This window comes from Euleptes europaea, chromosome 9, assembly GCF_029931775.1.
Source record: "Euleptes europaea isolate rEulEur1 chromosome 9, rEulEur1.hap1, whole genome shotgun sequence".
Classification (NCBI taxonomy): domain Eukaryota; kingdom Metazoa; phylum Chordata; class Lepidosauria; order Squamata; family Sphaerodactylidae; genus Euleptes; species Euleptes europaea.
This window is the reverse complement of record NC_079320.1, coordinates 41,829,726-41,853,607: the sequence shown is the minus strand read 5'-3', so window position 1 is coordinate 41,853,607 and position 23,882 is coordinate 41,829,726. Positions and strand designations below refer to the sequence as shown.

The following is a 23,882-nucleotide window of genomic DNA, read 5'->3' as shown; positions in this document are numbered from 1 at the left end:
TGGGTTCTTACCTTATTACAATAGTCTGTGTTTGTGTATGTTTGCCCATGGCCCTTAGTATCATATGTTTTGAGGCCACACTTTCCAGGGCAGGCTTCAGATACCCCAGTCCCAGGCCATGTAGGGCTTTATGACATGCTGATTGCTCAATAAGGCCCAGTTTCTCTGCCCCTCCACCCTTTTTCCATATGCACACTCTCACCCCCTGGCTCACTGGTTAGCGAGGGGGGAAATGTGCCTGGTTAGTTATGAAGGATCCTAGTCTCTCCCTCTCTATGATCATTCAGCTAGCCTCTGTACTGATGGGCAAGAAGGGTAATAACATTAAGAGAATTTGAAAGCATGTGATAATAGGGGAGCACTCCGTTAAACCAGGAAGAAGTCACACTCTGGTATAATGCACAAATGTTATTTCCTTAATACACCTTTTTCCAGAGAGGGTCCCAAAACTGGCCAAATGTTGACTGAAGTACCCATTTTTACAGACAGCCACAAACGCTGATAATAAATGCAATCCATCTTCTTGTATTCCAGGGGCATTAATTTTAATAAGATATACCTAATAATATTTGCCAGTATAGTTTAGTGGTCTAGATCAAATCAAGAATGAACTTTCCCTAGAAGCTAAAATGACTAAACTATGATTATTGTATTGTGGTCACATGATGAGAACACAAGAGTCAATGGAAGAGATAATAATGCTAGGAAAAGTCGCAGGCAGCAGGAAAAGAGGAAGACCCAACATAAGATGTCTTGACTCAATAAAGGAAGCTATGGCCCTCAGTTTGCAAGACCTGAGCAAGGCTGCTTAACATTTTGGAGGTTATTAATTCACAGGGTCACCATAAGTCAGAAGTGACCTGACAGCACTTGCATCTTCCCATTGCATCCTGCTGTACTCTCCAACAAGCAACTCCTGGAGATGAATGGACCCTTATAAACAGTGCAGGGCACAACATGGGGGACTGCAATGAATGGGGTAATCAGTAGAAATATTGTGCAAACAGATGTGTCTCATGTGTGAGTGGAAGGAGACTTTGCATCCAACACATTATCTGATCAAAAGCAGAACTAGCAAGTTTTATTAGCTTAATAATATGGTGTACACATTTTTAATTGCTTGCTCATATGAAGCTGACAACTGTTTTTCATCAGTATAGTCATCCAAGACAATGTGCGTATGGTATTATAGTCATTCTCTACAGGGGCGTCCGGTTCTGGGAAGGGCTGTATCTGTGGCTGTGCTTTGTCTTGCCTACTCTTTTATTTTATTTACATACTTGTATTTTATCTGTGGTTTTCATTCTGTACAGTAACCTGCCTTGTGGATACAAGTCCTTCCCTCCTCACCCTCTGAGTACATTTGTAACTTTTAAAAAATGCAGAACACGTTTATATATGGAAGGCCGCACATCCTACTGAAATTAATTATAAAATTCTTGTCATTTTTAATGGATTTATTTATTAAAGCATTTATACTGTGCCTTTCCTTTGGGGCTCAAAGTAGTTTACAATTCTAAATTAAAACCATCCATAAGACCATAAAATCCCGTTAACCCCCTTCCCCAACAAGAAAATGCCTACAACTCAAACCCTGTTAAAAGCACTAGCAAATAAAATAGTCTTCTGGTGCTTCCTAAAAATTCCTAAGGATGCACCATCTTCACCTTCTCAGGGAGACCATTCCACAAAGTGGGAACCATTACTGAAATAAATGGACTGAGTAGATGCTAGGTGGTCAATCTTTAGAGGAAGAACAGCCAGAATAAGGTGGCAGCTAGAGGACTGTAACAATGTGCCATAAGGGGAGAGATGGTCCTGTGCAGGTCCTGGGTCATGAATATCTTTTATTATTAAACGTTTATCTCCTCCTTCAGATGGTTTGTGTGGTTAACATAATCCAAAACTAAATAACTTCAATTTTAGATATAAACCAACAGCAAAAAAACAAACAAAAACCACTGGTCATGAAGGGACTGAAGTGACATAATAATGGAACAATGAAGAGAGACATCAAGTTTATGGTTAGGATGCTTTCAACATCATACTTTCTCCTCCTATAAAACCACCTCATTATCCTCAAGTACTGTGCTTTATTTACCATGGTTTCTTAAATGAATGCTACAAAATTACAAGGTGAACATAATACTAGCATACTTCTAGCTTCCATCTTTTGTCCTGGTCATTATCCACAAGTGCACTGTCTTGAAAAACAGGAATTACAAGAGTTAAACAGACCTATACTCAATTTTCCAGTGAAAGCTTTAACCAAAAGTACTTAGGTCACTAAAATTTGGACCCAAGCAGACATTTACATGTGCTAATGCTAGATAGGAGCACTGTGGGATGCTGTATTGCCCAGATAAAAGAACACACTTTGGTAGGAATCAGTATGTCCAGTATGGTAATATAATAGGTAATACAACAGGAATATTTTAGTCTTTCTGAGCAGGCTCTTGTAAGTGATTAGTCATTCAAGGACATGACAACAGGACAATACATGGAGATAACATATTAAGTAATGAAGCATAGGGAGGTGGGATAGAAAATTAAAGAGAAAAAGTAAAGTGGGACCCCTTACGATAGCATCATCAATTCCACTCCAGCAGACCTCCACAAGCTGTAAGCTACCAAGCCAAATACAGCCTCCTGGAGACAGGAGAAGTCTAGAAGTACAAAAACAATACCCCCACACACCCCACAAGAATTTATAAGCTAGCCATCCTTGGTATACAGCCCACATAAAATTTCTGCAGCACTGAGAATCCTTATCGTCTACAAGAGTATTCTCAAGATCATAAAAAGCTATTATTTCAAGCTTGTCAATTCTCTCACTATTTCTGGCCAGAACAGTAAGACTATACATATGTAAAAAACAAAACAAAACAACAAAACCCCCAACTTTTAATTCCTTCTGAGAACCAGGAAACAAATACCTGTAAGAAGGAGTTACATGCAGCCACATTTCATTGGTGTACCCTTTTTTTTAAAGCAGCATCTCTCTTGAAAAGGAAATCGTATACACAAAAATCAGGAAGCAGTATCCCTTCTTTTAATTCCAGGTAGCATTTCCACTGTCATATAGGTCCCCCCACGTACCTAAGATGGTTACGTATAACCCACAGAACTGCCAGAAGGTCCTCTACCTAGTCACTGACAGGACCCATACCTGCTTAGCTTCGGCATCATGGCTACATTATGTACCTTTTAATTATATTCTAGTATCACAAGAACTGTTAAGTTCTTCTGTTACTTCCAGGCATATCAGAATTTGATATTGTGACCAAGTGTTGAAGATGTGCACAAAATTACATGCTACAACAAATGTGTTACTTGTGATACAACAGACTGGCATAGCTAGTCTCTTACAAGTAATTTTAAATAAGCAATTCATATGTTCATGTATACACACAGAGAGAATGATGTCTGCCCACAACAGAAGACAGCTCCTACCCATCCACACAGAAGTGAAAACATAAGGACACCCCTTACCTAATCTCTGATACCTGGCATTAGTGAAAGAAACGGGCAGGGAGAGAAGTGCATGTTTGCTTATAATGCTGCATGCATTCTTCTGGAAATTATAGATTGCACTAACATTTATACTGCAAATAGGTCTAATCTACCAGCACAAGCAGCTTTTCTTTCACTCTACAGATGGTAACAGATTAATGGGAACACTATAGTGGGAAAACAGGCTAAAACAGCCTGGAACTTGCTCAGTTTGTGCAACATTCTCTCTTTGCATGTATTTAGAGAACATCAACACAAAAAGTCTGTGATAAACAGAGTACAGGAAGCAATAGATGGTCGCACTATTAAGGGTTTATTGGTTCTTGTGGGTTATCCGGGCTGTGTGACCGTGGTCTTGGTATTTTCTTTCCTGACGTTTCGCCAGCAGCTGTGGCAGGCATCTTCAGTGGAGTAACACTGAAGAGAGACACTGTCCTTCAGTGTTACTCCTCTGAAGATGCCTGCCACAGCTGGGGGCGAAACGTCAGGAAAGAAAACACCAAGACCACGGTCATACAGCCCGGATAACCCACCAGAACCAAGGAACTCTGACCGTGAAAGCCTTCGACAATATATTAAGGGTTTTGTTTGAAAGAACGAGACTACGATTTCAACATTTCTGACAGTAGAAAAGAGCAAGAGTCCAGCAGCAGCACCTTAAAGAGTAACAAAACTTCTGCCAGGGAATGAGCTTTCTGACAGTTCCCTACTCCATGGCAGGCTCTCTGAGCGTGAAAATTTGGACACCAACTGACGCCCTTTTCGCATCGCACGTTTTCTGCTCACACAGGCCCCTTTGACGTTGGCCTGCCTCGCTCGAAAGAGACAGACTCGCTATGAACGGGAGAACAGGCGAAAGCCAGCAGGCCTATCGGCCTCTGGTGACGGGGGAAAGGAGGCAAGGCCGCCCACCAACAGCCCTAATAGGCTTGTCGGGGAGCGTACTGCCGACCTGCAGGCGTCGCGGGACGAGGGCCTCATAACCCTGCCAGGGAAGCACCGCGACCCATCCCTACCCCCCTTGGGGCCGCTGCGGCCCGGCCGCTCCCTGCTGCTGTGGCCCCACCGGGACAGGCGAGAAGGAGCCGAGGAGACTCGGGATCGCCCTCAGCCAGGCCCTACTTACCACGGAAGGTGACGAGGGGAGGAACCTCCCGTCCGGGAGGAGGGGGGGCGGGACGGCGGGAGGCTCGCAGGGCTCGCGGCTGGACACGAAGACAACGTGCTCCCGCTGCCACCCGGCCAAAATGGCCGCCGCCCCGAAAGGAGGAGCCGGCGCCGCTCACCATAGAGATAAACGTCTATGAAGTCGCCGCCGCCGCCATAGGCATGGTTGAGCGCCGGAAGTACATAGAGTGGCGCCTCTGAGCTAGAAGGGAGACCGGGGGCGGTGATGTCACAACCTGGCGACGAAGTGTCTGTGAAGTGAGGAGGAGAAGGAGTGGGGGGGGGGGACTGGAAAGGCGATAATCCGCGAGGCCGGAGGCGGGACTGAATCGCGCCGGCAGTTGGAAGGGTCAGTCAGCGTTCCGTTCTCTTTCTCTCTTCCGCGGCTCAGAGGAAGAGCCTGAGCTTGGCATGCGGGTTCAATCCCCGGCAACTCCAGTTAAAGGGACCAGGCAGGTAGGTGATGTGAAAGACCTCTGCCTGAGGCCCTGGAGAGCCATGGGGAGGGGCTGTGGCTCAGTTTGTAGAGCATCTGCTTGGCACGCAGAAGGTCCCAGGTTCAATCCCAGGCATCTCCAGTTAAAGTGGCTAGGCAAGTAGGTGATGTGAAGGACCTCTGCCTGAGACCCTGGAGAGCTGTGGGGAGGAGGGGCTGTGGCTCAGTGGTAGAGCATCTGCCTGGCATGCGGAAGGTCCCAGGTTCAATCCCAGGCATCTCCAGTTAAAGGGACTAGGCAAGGAGGTGATGGGAAAGACCTCTGCCTGAGACCCTGGAGATCCTCTAGTGGAGGTGCTGTGGCTCAATGGTAGAGCATCTACTTGGCACGCAGAAGGTCCCAGGTTCAATCCCAGGCATCTCTAATTAAAGTGGCTAGGCAAGTAGGTGATGGGAAAAACCCCTGCCTGAGACCCTGGAGAGCCGTGGGGAGGGGCTGTGGCTCAGTGGTAGAGCATCTGCCTGGTATGCAGAAGGTCCCAAGTTCAGTCCCAGGCATCTCCAGTTAAAGGGACCAGGTAGGTGATGTGAAGGACCTCCACCTGAGAGCCGCTGCCGGTCTGAGTAGACAATACTGACTTTGATGGACCAAGGGTCTGATTCAGTGTAAGGCAGCTTCATGTGTTATTCATGTGTTCCTTCAGAGAGCCAGCGTGGTGTACTGGTTAAGAGCGGTGGTTTGGAGCGGTGGACTCAGATCTGGCGAACTGGATTTCCCCACTCCTACACACAAAGCCAGCTGGGTGACCTTGGGCCAGTCACCCTCTCTCAGCCCCACCTACCTCACATGGTGTCTGTTGTGGGGAAGGAAAGGTGATTGTAAGCCGGTCTGATTCTGCCTTAAGTGGCAGAGAAAGTCGGCATATTAAAACCAACTCTTCTTCTTCTTCTTCGTTTGCCGGTATGAGGAGGACGAACCCTCTCCTGAGGTTTCGCCTTTCTCTCAGAAAGAACAATTCCTAATAATGGCAATACGCATTTAAAACATTTAGTTCTCTAGCCCCAGTTAAAAGGGACTGTACAATCGGGTTTAAGTATAAAACAAAATCATCCGTCTTCTAAAAAAACCCAAATGAAGCACAAAATAAAAAAATCGTAGTTCAAAGCCTAACATAGTTCCCACACCAGACCGTATCCAAAAGCCTTGTAGATCGGCACAGTTTTACGGGGTCCCCCCTTATTTAAAGCTAACCAGAGACGGAAAGGGGGGAAATATTAAGAAGGCATCAGCCTACCAGAACAAACAACCAGTTGTCATAAGAAGTATTAATAATACGATGTAGGTTTTTTTAAGTGAGAAAGAAGTGTAGCTGCAGAAAGAGGCAATGCAGGAATTCACTGCTCAGAAAGCTGGAGAAAACGTTATGTATGTGAAAAAGTCTTTGTTATATGTAGAAGGATTTTAATGGCAAAAGTGCCTCTAATCATGGGCAGAGTGCCTTTCCATTGTTCCTTTTAGGATTGTTGTCTAGATCCAGATAGATACCTTGATCTGAGCCTTTCTGCCCAAGACAGTGATGCTCCTACCAGTATGTTGACTCAGTAGGATGGAACGAAATGGGGAACAATTGTTTGATGGGCAACAGAGGGGTTGTAGCTCTGATTTAGGTTTTGTTTTTTTAACTTTTCTGCGAAGTTGTATCTGGTAGAAATATTGCTGATGTGTGCACTTTGCACAACGTACCTCAGCTCCATATGTCTTGCGTTGAGATAAGAACATAAAAAGAGCCTGCTGGACCACACCTGTGGTCCATCTAGTCCAGCATTCTGTTTCACACAGCAGCCAACCCTGGAGGTTCCGTGGCTAACTGGGTACTTGGAATTTTGCACCTCTGGTTCTGGCTCTAAGAATTTGGGTTAGATCCAGCCAGCTTTCCCACCTAATCTTGCCCAGTTCCCTTCCTTATTACAGCCCCTGCCCCACATGTTTTTTGTTGATACAGGTCCATTGATCCACAGCATAACCTTTGTGAACAGTCAAAGGGGGACCCTCCTCCCTAGAGCCAACCCTTTGTCTCCTATAGGAACCTATCTACCTGTCCAAATCTTTTTTGGACAGGCTTTCTCTGAGCTCTTCTACATTCAAAAACTAGGCAGGTGACTACTAGAGAGAAGGCGTTTTCTGTGGTGGCACTTGAGTTATAAAGTCCCTCTCTAGTCAAGCTTGCTGGCACTTGTTAACGTTATGAATTCAAAGTGTTGGGTATGGCCTTTAAAGCCCTTTCCAGACTGGGACCCACATATCTAAAGAATGATCTCTTCCTATATGCTCCCATGCACCTGCTGCCACCCTCAGGCTGCTGCCCACTAGCTGTTACCCTGCTTTGGGTAACATACTGGGCAGCAGCCAGAGCCTGTCCTTTTTTCGTTGTAGCTCTCGCCCTTGTGGAACAGGTTTGGTGAGGGGGCTGTGGCTCAGTGGTAGAGCCTCTGCTTGGCATGCAGAAGGGCCCAGGTTCAATCCCTGGCATCTCCAGTTAAAGAGCCTAGGCATGTAGGTGATGTGAAAGACCTCTGCCTGAGACCCTGGAGAGCTGCTGTCAGTCTGAGTAGACAATACTGACTTTGATGGACCAAGGGGCTGATTCAGTATAAGGCAGCTTCATGTGTTCATGTGATGCTGTCTCTAGAGGTGGTAATACTTGTACTCAAAATCTCAATGTATTCTATGGAGAGGTAGAATTAAAATAATAATGTAAGAAAGGATTTAATAAGCTTTTATTTTTCCTGTTTTGCTAAATTTCTGAAAAGCATTATTTCTGTGTATGAAGAAACTGCTTCTGTGATGAGCTCCTCATTTGGTATTGAGGGCTGTTGTAAAAAGGAATCACTGCTTAACTTGGGGAGTGATCTACTCGGAAGTAAGATCCACTTTATTCAGTGGGGCTTACTCCCAGGAAAGTTTTCTTAGGAATGCAGCCATAGTACTTGCTGGCTGACTCTTCTGTAGCTTTAATAGGATCCCCTGTCCTTATTAATTTTAAATAAATAATTTTTTTTCTGGCACATGCTTTAGCATTAATTCTGCCCTATTTGGGGCATGGTTCAGATATTAAGGTATCTATGTATTTTCCTGCACTCAAGTGATCTCTGTTCAAAATGTGACTGGCGCTTACATATTTAAAACAATAAAAGCATCTGTGCTTTACACACACACACTATCCTAAATTGCTCTTTTCCATATGTATGAAGGAAAAAAGTCCCCATATCAGCTGGTGTTTGTGTGGGGGATTATGCTTTTGAGTAGAAAACAGCCAGAAGGCATCCTTCATACTGCTGTCTTTACATTAAGAATTGCAGCTTTTCATTAATTAAAAAAAAAAGATGAAGCAAAGTTGCATGCAAGTCGTGCGTAGTTTGGCCCTCTGTGTAACAAACCTGTAGTACATAAGGAGAGTTTGAAAAATGCAGTTCTCTGTTGTGGAAAGGGTTTATGTCCTTCTGTCCAGCCTCTGGGAGGAACAGTTGAAGTCAGAATCTCTTGGCTAGAGAAGGGATCAGAGGTTGCAACTAATAGATTTTTAGAAATGGAAAAAGATTTTAATCTCCATGTACTGTATTTTTGTCTTCTGAAAATAAAATAATGCGTTGTGGTGCTTGAGTTATTGTACATTAGCTCTGTAATACTGGGCCCATGAAAACCTTTGATTTTGTCATGTGAAAATTCTGTTTTCCAGCAATGAAAGTATACGTTCTGATTATTCAAATGGAAAACTGCTGCCAAAGAGAACTGCTGCCAAAGAGACAATTGGGTACATGGCTGCAAACCACATATTCTTGACATTTTGAAGAATGTGAAAAGAGTTTAGAAACCACATCTGACGCACTGGAAATTGTTCTTGCTATTAATAAGTTTGAAAGTATTCCAGTAGCTGTAACTAATACAATTTAAAGGTCTCTGTGACTTTTTCTCATCATATTAATAGTTATAATTAATTCCTGGTAATGGCTTTCTAGTGCGCTAGTCTCAACAAAAACCATAAAGAACAATTATACTCTTATATTGTTTATGCTAAACAGATGAAGACAAAGCAACAACAAAAACTAGTCCTGCTTTCTTCAGTTCAATATGCAAGGCACAGATCGTATTCCTGTTCAGCTCTCTAATAGGTAGGGTTGCCAACCTCCAGGTACTAGCTGGAGATCTCCTGCTATTACAGCTGATCTCCAGCCAACAGAGATCAGTTCACCTGGAGGAAATGGCCGCTTTGGCAATTGGACTATGGCATTGAAGTCCCCCCTTCCCAAACCCCGCCCTCCTCAGACTGCCCTAAAAACCTCCTTCTGGTGGCAAAGAGGGACCTGGCAACCCTACTAATGGGTCATGCCTCACTTTCTGTCCAGGGAACAACTTTCTGTGAAGAGCTCTCATAGCCCAGCCTTGTGTGCGTTCCAGAAGTTTGGGTTCTGTTGATTTCCGTGAGATGTATTCCTGTGTAGGTGTGCAGAGGTTTACAACCTAAACATTGGACTAGACCCCTCATTGTTGGAACCCACATGCTGCTTAGGCTTTTCCCACAAGGATGTTTGAGGAATAATAATACGAAGGGTTATAGTTTTAAGTACTGTGTCACTCTGTTCAATATTTAGTTTTATTGTTCAATACTTAGACATCAGCCTTAACTGAAGCTGTAGCACCCTGCTGACTGACTACATTCCCTGCATTTCTCCAATTTCTTGCTCTTTTGCCACTCTCTTCCTCTGATATTTTATCTTTAATTTAAAATGTCAGCGCGCTTTTGAAAAATGGTTAGTACTTTGCATGTCTAAGGTTGCATTCCTATGCACACTTGTGCATGTGTAAAGTGCCGTCAAGTCGCAGCGAACTCGTGACTACCCCAGCAAGGGGATTTCAAGACAAGTGAGAAGCAGGGATGATTTGCCTTTGACTTCCTCTTCCTTGGATCTCTCCCTTCCAAATACTGACCCTGCTTAGTTTATGAGATCTGACGAGATTGGGCTATGCCACGTTGCCTTCCCGCCCCCTGTGCACCCTTACCTGGGATTAAGTCCTACAGAACTCAGTTGGGTTTACTTCTGAGTATAACACCTTAGACTTGTTCCCTTGGTATATTACTGAAGACATAGAAAATGACAGCTGATCTTTTTTTAGTGTGTCTGTAGTTTTTAATGTTGGATGTGTGTTCATGTGTAAATGAAAGAGAGAGACTACGTTAACGGTAGCGGCTATGCTAACATCAAGCTTCACTGTTTTACTGAGGAGTTTCTATGCTTATTGTCTTTGAAAAGTTGATGACTAAATTTGCTGAGTTTCATTTTGTTTCTAGTTAAAGGGACTCTCTGGATCAGAACCAAAGATTGCTGCATTTATGGCAGATCTTATCAAACTGTTTTCTGCTTCCTCTTTTGTTACGAAAATAGAATTTTAAAAATAATCTTTCTCAAATGTTTTCTTTTTCTAGTGAAAAATGACCACCACTAACAAGACCCCTCCTGGTGCAGATCCAAAACAGCTGGAGAGGACTGGAACTGTTCGAGAAATAGGATCACAAGCTGTTTGGTCACTTTCCTCTTGTAAACCAGGTAAACTTCAATTCCAAAGGGCAAGTGGACCAACCACATACATCCCTGATGAATATGAGCTGCTTGGATGGAAAATTATTTTTCTGGGATATTTTGTATAAGCTGAGGATATCTTGGTTGGGAATTCTAATGGTTATTTTTAAACGCCACTCATTTATTGAAACAATTCCCTTTCAGGTCCACTTGTGCTACTTTGGTATCTTGATATGGCAAATCATTGCTTTGTCATAATATTGCATATAATTACCACTGTAAACATAGTTGGACTCTAATGTTTAGTAGGACTCTGACAATACTGTAATATCGTATATAATCACAGACCTGGTCTCCCTTTTATATATAGCTGTGTAAATTATGTATAACTATATATATATAACTTTATATATATATAGCTATATATAGTTCTATATATAGTTAATTCTTTGTGGTTCTGATAGATTGCCCCAGAGCAGTCCTGAGTCTCTAGGGCCAGTTCCTTGTCTCCAGCAAGGCATGTTAGAATCTCCATGCATGAATATATCTTGCTATCTAAATGCATGTCACAGCCTGGACGGTGCTCCAGCCTCAGGCAGTTTTCAGGTATAGCTTCCCCTATCATGAGCCTCATCCACTGACCCATTTATCTGGTGTGGAGCAAAATGAGACCCCTTCTTGTGATGGAGGGAGAAATAGGCAACGGGAGAAGTAGGGCTGCCGCTGCTGGCTTCTTTGTAGTTTTGGGACCGTTAAAGGGACCGGCATGTGCCCTGGCTTGAGTTTAACAGCGGGCTCACTACAGTTTAAAAAAGTCAAACAAGATTTGCTGATTGGTTGATAAGCGTATTCAGTATCCTGAACATATGGACAGGGTAGTTAATAGGCATTCAATTTATGGATTTCATAAATTGTATTATGGCCCCATGGCGCAGGGTGGTAATCTGCAGTACTGCAGTCCAAGCTCTGCTCATGACCTGAATTCGATCCCGATAGAAGTTGGTTTCAGGTAGCCGGCTCAAGGTCGACTCAGCCTTCCATCCTTCCAAGGTTGGTAAAATGAGTACCCAGCTTGCTGGGGGTAAAGGGAAGATGACTGGGGAAGGCACTGGCAAACCACCCCGTAAACAAAGCCTGCCTAGTAAACTTCAGGATGTGACATCACCCCATGGGTCAGGAATGACCCGGTGCTTGCATAGGGGACCTTTACCTTTTTACCTTTTAAATTGTATTATGGAGACAGTTGATTGAGATCTATCAAAGGATGCTTTTTACTGTGAGAAACAAAAGTTGCTAAATTTCCTATGCTGAAAATACCAAAATGTTGATGTAACCAAGACACATGACCTTACCTCTTCTGTCCTTCCCGGCATCCTGTACCAACCTATCACTGCCAAAGCTCTACATTCACATCCCTCCAGAAGAGTGCCACTGTCCTGCCATTGCTCATGTTCTCTCCTTCCTCTAAACAGGAAGCTGCTTTATTGGCTTATTTATCCAGTCTGAGTAGGATATTCAGGTCCACCTGCAGATGGTACTGATGCATTTGCCATTTTTCACTCAATTCATGGCTCCTTGATTCATGAGAGGAAAGGTGAAGTCCAGCGGCTCTTCCTCTTGTTCAGTTTATTGGACTGCTCAGGAGTTTCAATTGAAATAATTGGAAGCGACTTGAGACTTGCATACCTGCTGTAATACTGTGATGTTTGTGGGGACGTAGTGCCAAAACCCATGAGCCTTTTTGTTCATATTAGGATTTGGCGTAGACCAGTTACGAGACGATAATCTGGAAACGTACTGGCAGTCTGACGGATCACAGCCTCATCTGGTGAACATACAATTCAGGTATTGAATGTTTAAATATACGCAGGTTTGTTGGACTTTATACAGTTGCCTACTTACACTGAAAGGAGTTAGAAGCTGTGGGTGCAAAAGGAATTCATCATTCTGCCAGTTAAATTAGCTATGTTTTCTTCATTACATTTTCTTCAAATAGTGTCTGCATTGCAAATACCCAGTAACATTTGGAAACCAGTTTACTGAGGTTTGATGCAGTTGATGGACACTTGACTTTTTAATACAGCATAAGGGTCAAATACGATCAGGAAAACCTGAATCAGCAGCCCTTGTTTCTATAGGCACAGAATCCCATGGATTTCCTTGATTAGGTTGGGTCATTATGTTGCTGAGAGCTTGTATTGAACTCCATCTAGTTCCATGTCGACTTCTTTGCCTGTGTTATTATGGGGTTATTCAGCCTGAAAAAGAGTTAAGCTGAGAGAAACAACCTATCTAGTTTTTTTAAACTGTCCTCAAGTGCATCTGGTTTCATCCTTAACACAGCAACTGTGGGTTGAGTCTTACCATCAGCTGACAAAATGGATCAAATGGTATCTTTCATCAGAGGAGTGATGCAAAAGATGTCTTCTCTGAAACTTTGGATAGCTGCTGCCAGTCAAGAGTAAATGATACTGACCTTGATGTACCAGTAGTCTGACTAGGGATAAGGCAGATTCACGTGTGTACAGTTTGGCCTACTCACAGGGGGATGTGCTTATGGTTCTGCTCCTTCCTGAGTTTAAGGCAAGTGCTCTGAAGAACTGACGGTAAATTGTATGATCTTCGGTGTCTGCAGCTGGTTCTAGGGGTTAGAGCCAAGTGTGCAGAAGCACAGAGTCGCATATACCAGGATGAAAGTTTTCAGCCATAGATGCTGATAACTTTACAGTGTAGTCCTGTGTAGAGTTACTCTAGTCTTAGCCCATTGACTTCAGTGGGCTTACCCTGAAATATCTCTGAATGTGAATGTACTGTATGTCTCCCAGAGTCAGATTTAAGCCTTTTTAATGCTTTCCACCTGTCTCTCGGGCCACTTTATGGAGGAGAAAGGCACAGCAAAGTTCATAATGCAAAATATATTTTGGTTGGCATTTTTGAAATCAGCACCATGGTTTTGTGTGATAACACATAACCTAAAGTGTGTCCTTTTACAGGTATACTTTAAAATATGTATATCATATCATTTATGTATATAATATCATTTACCCCATGGGCCAGGAATGACCCGATGCTTGCACAGGGGACCTTTACCTTTTATCATTTGTGTGAAATAACTAACCCATGGGGTGATGTCGTATCATGACGTTTACTAGTCAGGCTATGTTTACCGGGTGGTTCGCCGTTGCCTTCCCCAGTCATCTGTACTTTACCCCCCCAGCAAGCTGGGTACTTATTTCACCAACCTCAGAAGAGTGGAAGGCTGAGTGAACCTTAAGCCGGCTACTTGAAACCGACTCCCATTGAAATCGAACTCAGGCCGTGAGCAGAGCTTTTGACAGCACTCTGCGCCACGGGGCTCCTGCAATAACAAAAGAGGCTGTTGAATTTAATTCCTGCTGCTTGACCCTTTCAGAATAAAATATAGGCATTTTCTTCTCACAAGGTTCAATGCTGATGTTTCTCGTTTCCAGAAGAAAAACGACAGTGAAGACACTTTGTATTTATGCAGACTATAAATCTGATGAAAGTTACACTCCAAGCAAGATCTCTGTCAGAGTAGGAAACAACTTTCACAACCTCCAGGAAATCCGGGTAAGTGTATCACACTGCTTAATATCTTATGTTAGAAAGGTATTCTTTGTTTTAAAATGACTTCTCTGTAGCATTTTACACACAGGCAGTACAAAAAGCTAACCTCTAACCATAAATTAAGTTCTTCCCAAGTTCTGATAATTCCCATTATTGCTTTTAAAAGCTCCATTTAATTGAATATGGAAGCCAGTAGAGGAAGCTGCTGGTTAAGAAATAAATTAATCTACCACCATGGAAAGGTATAAAGGTAAGTATGCATGAATTTTTGTCATTATTTACATGAACATTTCTTTTTATGTCATACAACAAAACATTCTGATATGAAATTATAATAACCTTTGTATTTCCACTGAGGATTGGCAAGCGATGCTACAATAAAATAATTGATGGAAATTCTAGGCGCCACAATGAAATTTCTCAGCAGCGTGGTAACCTGGTGCCTGGGTTTTGTCAAGCCCTGAAACAGTGTGAAATGAAATGTGGTGTTGGAGGCGAGTGTTACGGATTCCGTGGACTGCCCAAAAAACAAATCAGTGGGTTATAGATCAAATCAAGCCTGAACTGACCCTAGAAGCTAAAATGACTAAACCGAGGCTATCGTATTTTTGTCATGTCATGAGACGACAAGAGTCACTGGAAAAGACAGTCATGCTGGGAAAAGTTGAGGGCAGCAGGAAAAGAGGAAGACCCAACAAGAGATGGACTGAATAAAGGAAGCCACAGCCTTCAATTTGCAGGATCTGAGCAAGGCTGTCAAAGATAGGACATTTTGGAGGACTTTCATTCATAGGGTCACCATAAGTTGGAAGTGACTTGACGGCACTTTACACACACACAATACAGTGTTTGTGAAGTTTTCCCCCAAGTTCTGAAAGTTGTTGGTCATGTGTCTGGAAAGTTGCTGCTCAAAAAAAGGAAAGAAAACACCACTTCTTAAACCCCATTTGAAAACAGAACCACCAACTTCCTTCTTTTAGAGCTGGGACCATTTTTAAATTTATTTACATTATTTATAGTCCCATCTTTCTCACAGGGACTCAAAACGGATTACACAGAGTGAGTCAGTACAGTCAACAAAATGGGACGTTCACTAAATAATGTGTTAGGATTGTAGAAGTCTGGAACCAACAGGAAAGAAGTAAAGCATAGCATAAGTATTAACATGACACATTAACAGCGCATTCCTGGCTTCTGAGAACGAAAGTCCTCAGGAGGCCCGGAAGGGTATGCACCCAGGGCCTCCAATTCTCAGAATAGTGTTTTTGTTAGTCGAAAGGGAGGCCTCAACTTCCCTCATTGGCCAGTGGAAAAACTGATAGGATTGAACCCACTATTCAGAAAGCTTCCTGAAGGGGTGATTCCCCTTGCCAGATTTTCTGTGCACTTATTCTTTCAGGAGGACAGTAAGCTCTCCTCCCATTTTGAATACAGTTTTAAGATGCTTGGCAGTGTAAATTCTAGGTCTTGGTACAAACATGACATTTGCTGTGATTTAGGGAGTATTATAAGGATGATTGATTGTTCAGATTCTCCTCTGGCACAAATTCTCCTCATCTTCCACCTAAATTCAGTATTAAGTATGACAGCTGCCAAACTGGGTTAATGTGAATGAAAGGATGGTCTGCAACTTGACTTGAAGTTTTCACAAGTGAGGAGGAACATAGTGGATGATAACACATCATACATCACAGAATTCTAATCAGCACTTCACTGTACGCATCAATACTGACTGAAAATACAATTACACATATCCAAGGAAAATCCCAAAGACAAAAGGTACAGTTGCAAGTTATTTATTTATTTATTTACACAAGCATACTTGCATACATGGTATTGTAAAATATGATGCTTATACAGCAATACAACTTCATTGCATGACAAAGAACAACCAACAGGAATCCAGTATCTGCTGCAATATGAAAAAAGTTATCTGTTGTATTAATGGCTGCACAGAGATTTCAAGTTTGCCTTGTGGTATGTGAGCCAGTGTTTTCAGCAGCAGGTTTTAGTACAATCGCATATAGGAAACGTATCAACAGGGAACTCATCTGACTTAAGTCTTGCATTCTTCCGATGAAGAAAGTCTTGAAGCAGGATATAATACTAGATTCTTGTTGCTTGATCTCTGTTGTGTTCTTTGTTGTCCAATGGATTTGTATGTGTAAACTGCATATTTTATACTACCATATATGCAAATATGCTTGTGTGAAACAATCACTTGCAGCTGTACATTTTGTCTTTGGGATTTTCCTCAGATATGTGTAATTGTATTTGGAATCTTTATTCATGTGTACAGTGTAGGGAGAGTGCAGCCAAGAAATCAGAAGGAGATTGAAACTAGGAAGGGCAGCCATGAAGGAGCTAGAAAAGATTTTGAAGTGTAAGGATGTGTCATTGGCCACCAAGACTAGATTAATTCATGCCATCGTATTTCCTATTGCTATGTATGGGTGTGAAAGCTGGACAGTGAAGAAAGCTGATAGGAAGAAAATAGATTCCTTTGAAATGTGTTGGAGGAGAGTGTTACGGATACCGTGGACTGTCAAAAAAAATAAGTGGGTTATAGATCAAATCAAGCCTGAACTGACCCTAGAAGCTAAAATGACTAAACTGAGGCTATCATATTTTGGTCACATCATGAGACGACAAGAGTCACTGGAAAAGACAGTCATGTTAGGAAAAGTTGAGGGCAGCAGGACAAGAGGAAGACCCAACAAGAGATGGACTGACTCAATAAAGGAAGCCACAGCCCTCAAATTGCAAGATCTGAGCAAGGCTGTCAAAGATAAGACATTTTGGAGGACTTTCATTCATAGGGTCGCCATGAGTTGGAAGCGACTTGACGGCACTTAACACACACACAGTGTAGGGCTGATGAGCATTTTATAATTCAGGAAACTGGAAGACAAGATGTAGAAGCTGTGCAGTTTGAGAGCCAGCGTGGTGTAGTGGTTAAGAGCGGTGGTTTGGAATGGTGGAGTCTAATCTGGAGAACCGGGTTTGATTCCCCACTCCTCCACATGAGCAGCTGACGCTAATCTGGAGAACCGGGTTGGTTTCCCCACTCCTACACATGAAGCCAGCTGGGTGACCTTGGGCTAGTCACAGCTCTCTTAGAACTCTCTCAGCCCCACTTACCCCACAGGGTGTCTGTTACGGGGAGGGGAAGGGAAGCTGATTGTAAGCCGGTTTGATTCTTCCTTAAGTGGTAGAGAAAGTCTGCATATAAAAACCAACTCTCCTCCTTCTCCAGTGTCAGCAAACAGGATAAAAAAGTGAATGTTCTTGCAATAAGGTGTTTTTTTTTGGTGGGGGGAGTGGACACTTCTGCCTCAATTCTGAAAGCACTGCTTTCAACCTGATTATCAAAACAGGAGAATGTTCTGCCCAGACCTACTTTCCCTTTGTGCCTGTTTGTTTTGTTTTCCGTGTCCACTAGGTGTCACTGCTGGCTTTAAATGTTAGCTTTTGGATTCATGTTCTCCGGTCTACTCCACCAGTATTCAATAATTATGCTTTTATAATGGTGTTTTATTCCACATATAACCTTAGTAATTTGCAGGGGGGGAATCCTGAAAACTTCTGTTCTTCAGGCCACCCTTGATGTGCACGTATACGACAGGTTTTTGAGAGTGCACTTCTGCAGATAATTTTAGATATAACACAGGCTTTTGTAGACTAATTGTAAACTCTGTTTTCTGTTGTCAAACTAATATTTTCCTGGTATTTGTCCCTTTATGTATTTGATTTTTTTTTGCCATGGAGAAACAGCGATTTAAATGCAGAATTTTTTTGTTGTCTTACTACATTATTAAATGGTGCTGCATAGCAAAAATTTATTTGCAGCTCTTTTCTCCTTGTTAATTTAACAACAGAATATATGGGTTGATAGTTAACGAACTTTTAAAAATCCTCACATTTTTGTGAACAGTAATTGCTGATCGCCTTTTGAATATTTCATAACTTTTTAATGGTTACCTAAAATATGGAGTAAATACAAGGCAAAGGTGTTTTTCTCCACTGTCTCCTGATTCTGTGCATGTTTATTCAGAAGCGAGCATCGCTTTGTTCTATAGGATTTACTCTCAGTTAAGATGCATAGGATTGCAAGCTTAGGTGGGGGGGGAGGTATTCTCATGGTTCTGTGTTTTTACCCGTGAATCCAAATAGTTTGTGATTTGTCTGTACCTTTTTACCTTGAGGACTGAGACAAGTCATTAAAGAAGGCAGTGTGATAATAAGATCTTTTGACCAAAGTAACTTAATTATACAATGGTTCTTTGGTTTCAGGCTGATTAACTGCCTGGAAAATCCAACTAAACCTTTAAAAAAATTTTTTTTTCCATGGATGTTTGCCCAGCTCATGGTGTATAATGAAAATGCTGTGATGTACTCTTGTGTTTTCTCCCCGTTGCCAACTGATGAGCTATAAAACAATGACCTCTTAACGTCAGCTGCGGTTTTGCAGCTAATATGAAGTATACATTTATCTTCCCCGGAGTTGCTACTCTGATCTGGAAAAGATTTAAAGCTGGAAACCAAAATTCTTTTGTGTACTTTTGAAAATGTTCAACCTCTGGAAATAGCATTTGAGTTACATTTTTCAAACTGTGGAAATCAGGGTCTGTTTCAGAAGAAACGGTGACTTCGCCATATGGGCTAGTTATGCTAGTTGCTTTTTCATCACTCCACTGTAACTTGGAAAGGAAGAGAATTCTGCTGTGTGGTAGTCCAGGTCTCTGACTCCTGGCTGTGCCTCTTCTGTTGATGGCATTGTAAAAAATTTTTTACTTCACTTATAGCCCACTGAGTGTACAATCCTGAAGGGGGCACAGCATCACTGTTTGCAGTGGGCTTCCCCCCATTTTAAGGGGTTTTGTTTTTTAAAAAACCCTTTCTCCCCTCCCCGCAACAAGGGGAAAACCTCTATGGAGGTGGCGCCGCAGCCACGCAATCCTCAACCACTGCGGTTCCCAGGATTGCTCTGTGAGACTCAACGTGGGTTACGCAGTGTAAATCAATACGATCATAGGACTAGGACTGCAGCAATCTTAAAGCACAGCGTATTAGACACGATACGTTTACCAGTGCAGAAAATGGTATTGTATAAGCATAAAAACAAAGCAGCAAACAGGCATTACATACGGTCTGCAGTGGTATGTGGTTCACAGCCTTGGAGAGACCAACTGAGGTCATAACAGTCGAGGCAGTCAGAGTGACAAAAAGGTTGGGGAGTGGTGGTTATCTTTTTTATTTCTTTCTGCAGGCTGTTTTTCTTACTAAAATTGCTTTTCACCCTATGGGACTGTGCAGTCTTTCCCCTGAAAGGGGGAAAAAGTAGTTGGGGGTGATTTTGGTAAGAAAAAAAGCCTGAAAAACAAATAAGCACCCATCTTGGCATTGCATTCCAAACTGCAGCTTCTCATAACAACTTGGTCATGTGAATGTTTTCCTTAAGGAGGCTAAGAATTATGTGTATGGTATGACCGTGTTATCAATAAGCTACATAGTACTCCCTCTGAGATGTGCTATCAGTGTTTAATAAGATTCTAGTTTGTATGGAAAAACATCTCATCTTAATCTGTGTTGTAGCCCATGTGACAGGCAGCATGAACACTAGGGGAGGAAAGACTGTGGGGTTAGGGTTTCTTAAACAAAATACTTTTGCTTATCCTGGAAAGAACGCAATAGTCATTTGGTTCAGGGCGTTCTATTCCCTTGAAACCTTGATTTATATTCTAGTGTCCCAAGTCAGGGAAAGAATGAGCCAGGTTTAATCTTGGGCTCATGTGAAATCTCAGCTTTCATGCAAGAAACACCCCAGTTTGTTGACGCACTGGAGTTCAGGCATCAGGCAAACTGAGGCTAGGTTAAGGGTCCCCTAAACCAAGAAGTCTTCAGTCTTGGCAGTTCACATTAGTTGAGGGAGCACGTGAGACGGAGAAGGAACTGGGATAATTCTTGCCACAAGAAATTCCACTTTGATGTGTAAATACAGGGTTGCTGATGGCCAAATGAGCTCTTGTTGTTTTCTTTTTCAGTGTGCTTTCTTGTGAGAATATCAGTGCAAAGCTGAATTGATAGGCTCTTTATTTTGTGCTGCTTGTCATTTTTCTTGAGATTTCTCCCCTCTCTAGTGTCCAAGACAAGCAAAAATATTCCATCACCAAGCAGAAGACAGCAGCAATCTTCTTTTTACTTGGAAGTGTTGGGTGGCTAGGGAAGCCCTCCAAACCTGTTGGAGATTAGTTCCTCAGCCAGTTTGAATACTGACTTGCACTTGAATAGTTGCATTTGATATCTGTTGCTTTATCTTTGATAAGAAAATATAAGCTTGTGATTAGCTTTTTCAGTACTACAACATTTTGATATTTAACAAGGTAGTTTCACCTGTGATCCCCAAGTCATAGTTTTTAATAGTGGTTTTTTTAAAGGTCACTTAAATGCAAAAGTCTTTTTAAGTGCTAAGGTTAACTACTGCCAAATTAATCCATAGTTGTGATACTATTAGTAATCTGCAGTTTTATTAGTTGACACCATCTTTAAAAAGCACCTACTTGCCTAAGAAATGGAAATTGGCTTGCGAAAATTCTTCTTAGGCAAGCAGGTGCTTCTTAAAGATGGTGACAACTAATAAAAACTGCAGATCACTTTTAGTTTCACAACTGGGGATTAATTTGGCAGTCGCTGACTTTTTCTTTAAGCTGCTTGCTTTGTTAAGATTTGCAAAACAAAGGTATTTTTATTAAATCATAGGTAATAGGTTTCAGGTAGCCGGCTCAAGGTTGACTCAGCCTTCCATCCTTCCGAGGTCAGTAAAATGAGTACCCAGCTTGCTGGGGGTAAAGGGAAGATGACTGGGGAAAGCACTGGCAAACCACCCCGTAAACAAAGTCTGCCTAGGAAACATCGGACTGTGACATCACCCCATGGGTCAGGAATGACCCAGTGCGTGCACAGGGGACCTTTACCTTTAATATCTATTGCAGTTCTGAAAATGAGTAAAATGATCCTAGTTCCTTCCTTTCCACTGCCCTCTTCCCCTTTTCCCTCTTTCTCTCCCTTCTCTCACTTGAAAAGATAATTTAGGTACTACACAGGGGGAGGTGGCAACTGTATTCATTCTTCAGTTCAGAATGGGTACCTCCTTTCCTTTAAAAGCTGTGAGGTGTGCTTAGGGTTGCCACCAGTGGGAGGTTTTTGGGACGGAGCCTGAGGAGGGTGGGGTTTGGGAGGGGTGGGACTTCAATGCCATAGAGTCCAATTGCCAAAGTGGCCATTTTCTCCATGGGAACTGATATGTCAGCTGGAGATCAGTTGTAATAGCAGGAGATCTCCAGCTAGTGCCTGGAGGTTGGCAACCCTAAGTGTGCTGCAGTAGAGCCTTCTTTCTAACTTGGGATCGAGTGCTGTGGTACAAGTAACACTCCTCTCTCAGCCTTAATGGGTAAAGGAGAGGCAGGTTGTAATAGTGCACCAGCTTTCACCGAGCGAAGGAAAGAGTGTCACAGCACTGGGGTTTCTACATGGATTGTGTTCCTCCCATTGCTAAAGTAAAACTGATATTTTTTTTCTCTGGCTGGAAATAGCATGATGATATATTTTCCCCAACCCAGCGAAATGTGGTAGCCAGATGCATTGCTATATTTGTATTTGCCCTGGGGCAATTGCTGTTTACCCCATGAGCAGTTACTTTCAGTTCTGAATTGTGGCCAGCTGTTATTGCTTATTGATGAGACACTGGGTACTTTCCTATGTGAAGCATCTAGCATGTCTCCCCACCCCTTTTTTTCCTGGAAGAATCTGTGAGTATTCTCATGCTCTAGTCTAAATGTTGATGGTTTCTACTTGTTGAATGTCAGTGTGGACGGCACACCTGCTGCTTGTGCTGCTAGAAAGAGACATCATTAAAATGTTCTGAGCACTGCTGTCACTAAAATATTGGAGCTAATCTACTTTTGTTGGCTAAATTCGTTTTCTTAATATAAAGCAGTTTCCATGTATGTTTTAACAGTATCCATTGTGCCTATCTTTTCCCATCTAATCCAAACCAATACATCTCACTCTCCTCAGTGCTATGTTCTAGTTTTAGACTGAAAAACCAATTTACATGCTGTATTCCAAGTCCTGGCCTTTTGCCCATGTCCCCCCCCCCCAAATTTATTCCTGTCAAAGTGTGGCTACATAGTACATGTGTTCACAGTCCAGCTATCTGTGCAACTTAATCCATATGTCCACTTTGCTTTTGACTTGGAGTTTTTTTTTTTAATAACTACATGTTCCCTCCTTTCCCAAATGCACACTGCATGGCAAGATTTTTTTAAAACTTAGAGTATCAAAGAGGGTTGGAGAGTTTGCACATCCCTGAACAATGTATAGGAGTAGAGATCTGTTCTCGGTGAACTTATGCTTTCCCAGCAAGAATAAGTCAACTGCATGAGAGATCCAGGATGTCTCTTACCACACATGCCAGTTGTGTTCCTTCTTGAAGAACTCAGATGTTGCCCCCCTCATTCGTATCCTGGTATCTGAAAGGATTGATTTAGCTGCGCAGGGAGTTATTTCACAGAACCTACAGAAGCTCACAGCTGGTATATAATGCAGCTGCCTGCCTTCTGGCCGGGGAGGGGGTTAGTCATAGTGCATCTTTTAATCTGCAAGAGCCCGTGTCCTTCTCCTGAGCTTGAGCGGGTCAAGGGTTCTTCCAAACTTTGTGTTGAGCACTAGAGGCATTCAGAAAGTCGTTCTTGTGTTTCCATTTCTGGCACAAGAGGAATGGAACCCCAAAATGCTGGCATTGCTTTATGCGTATGTGTTGGATTTGTCCTGTTTTGGGGGATGCTACCTTTCATATGGCCCTGACCTGGATGGCCCAGGCTAGCCTGATCTCGTCAGATCTCAGAAGCTAAGCAGGGTCAGCCCTGGTTAGTATTTGGATGGGAGACCACCAAGGAATACCAGGGTTGCTGTGCAGAGGAAGGCACTAGCAAACCACCTCTGAAAGTCTCTTGCAATGAAAACCCCCAAAAGGGGTCGCCATAAGTCAGCTGCGACTTGATGGCATATCTCCCTCTCCCTCTCCCTCTCCCTCTCCCTCTCCCTCTCCCTCTCTCCCCCACCCACACACACACACACACCCCTTTCATATCACCTTTCATTAATAAAGATGAATGGGTGGGTGAGCCAGTCCCAGTTGCCTTCCTAGCTGGAATTACTCATTCTTTCTTTGACCTTTACTTTCTCCCTTGAGATTTTCATTTCTGCCAGTTGTCTTACCTGTATTCTTTCCTGGCACCCCTTAGCCCACTGCAGTTGCATCTCATCTCTGTTAAGGCATGTTTTTAAGAACTACACTAAATGATAGGACTTGATGTGGAAATGCAACCTAGGGATGGATACGTCCTTGTATCATAGACACAGCCGGTTGCTTTTGTTTGCTTCAGACTTTGGGGAGTGTTTGCCTGTTCCCTATGTAACTCCAGTTCTCTTTGACTCTTGGTTTCCAGACCTGTTAAGCACAGTGGTGGTCTTCGATCCTTTCCTTAGTTTGAGGGCATTTGGTTGGTAGGCAAGCAAATAGGGCTGAGGTGTGAATTGG

The 23,882-nt window shown here is 42.7% G+C and overlaps 1 protein-coding gene across 1 annotated transcript in view; it reads left to right on the top strand.

Annotated features, from left to right (window-relative positions):
• The first annotated feature begins 10,605 nt into the window (after positions 1-10,605).
• Positions 10,606-23,882, top strand: part of ANAPC10 (anaphase promoting complex subunit 10) — a 28,323-nt gene continuing 15,046 nt past the window's right edge. The window contains exons 1-3 of the mRNA XM_056855592.1: positions 10,606-10,720; positions 12,448-12,538; positions 14,164-14,284. Of these exons, the coding sequence (XP_056711570.1) occupies positions 10,606-10,720; positions 12,448-12,538; positions 14,164-14,284 (327 nt within the window). The remainder of the gene's footprint in view (positions 10,721-12,447; positions 12,539-14,163; positions 14,285-23,882) is intronic.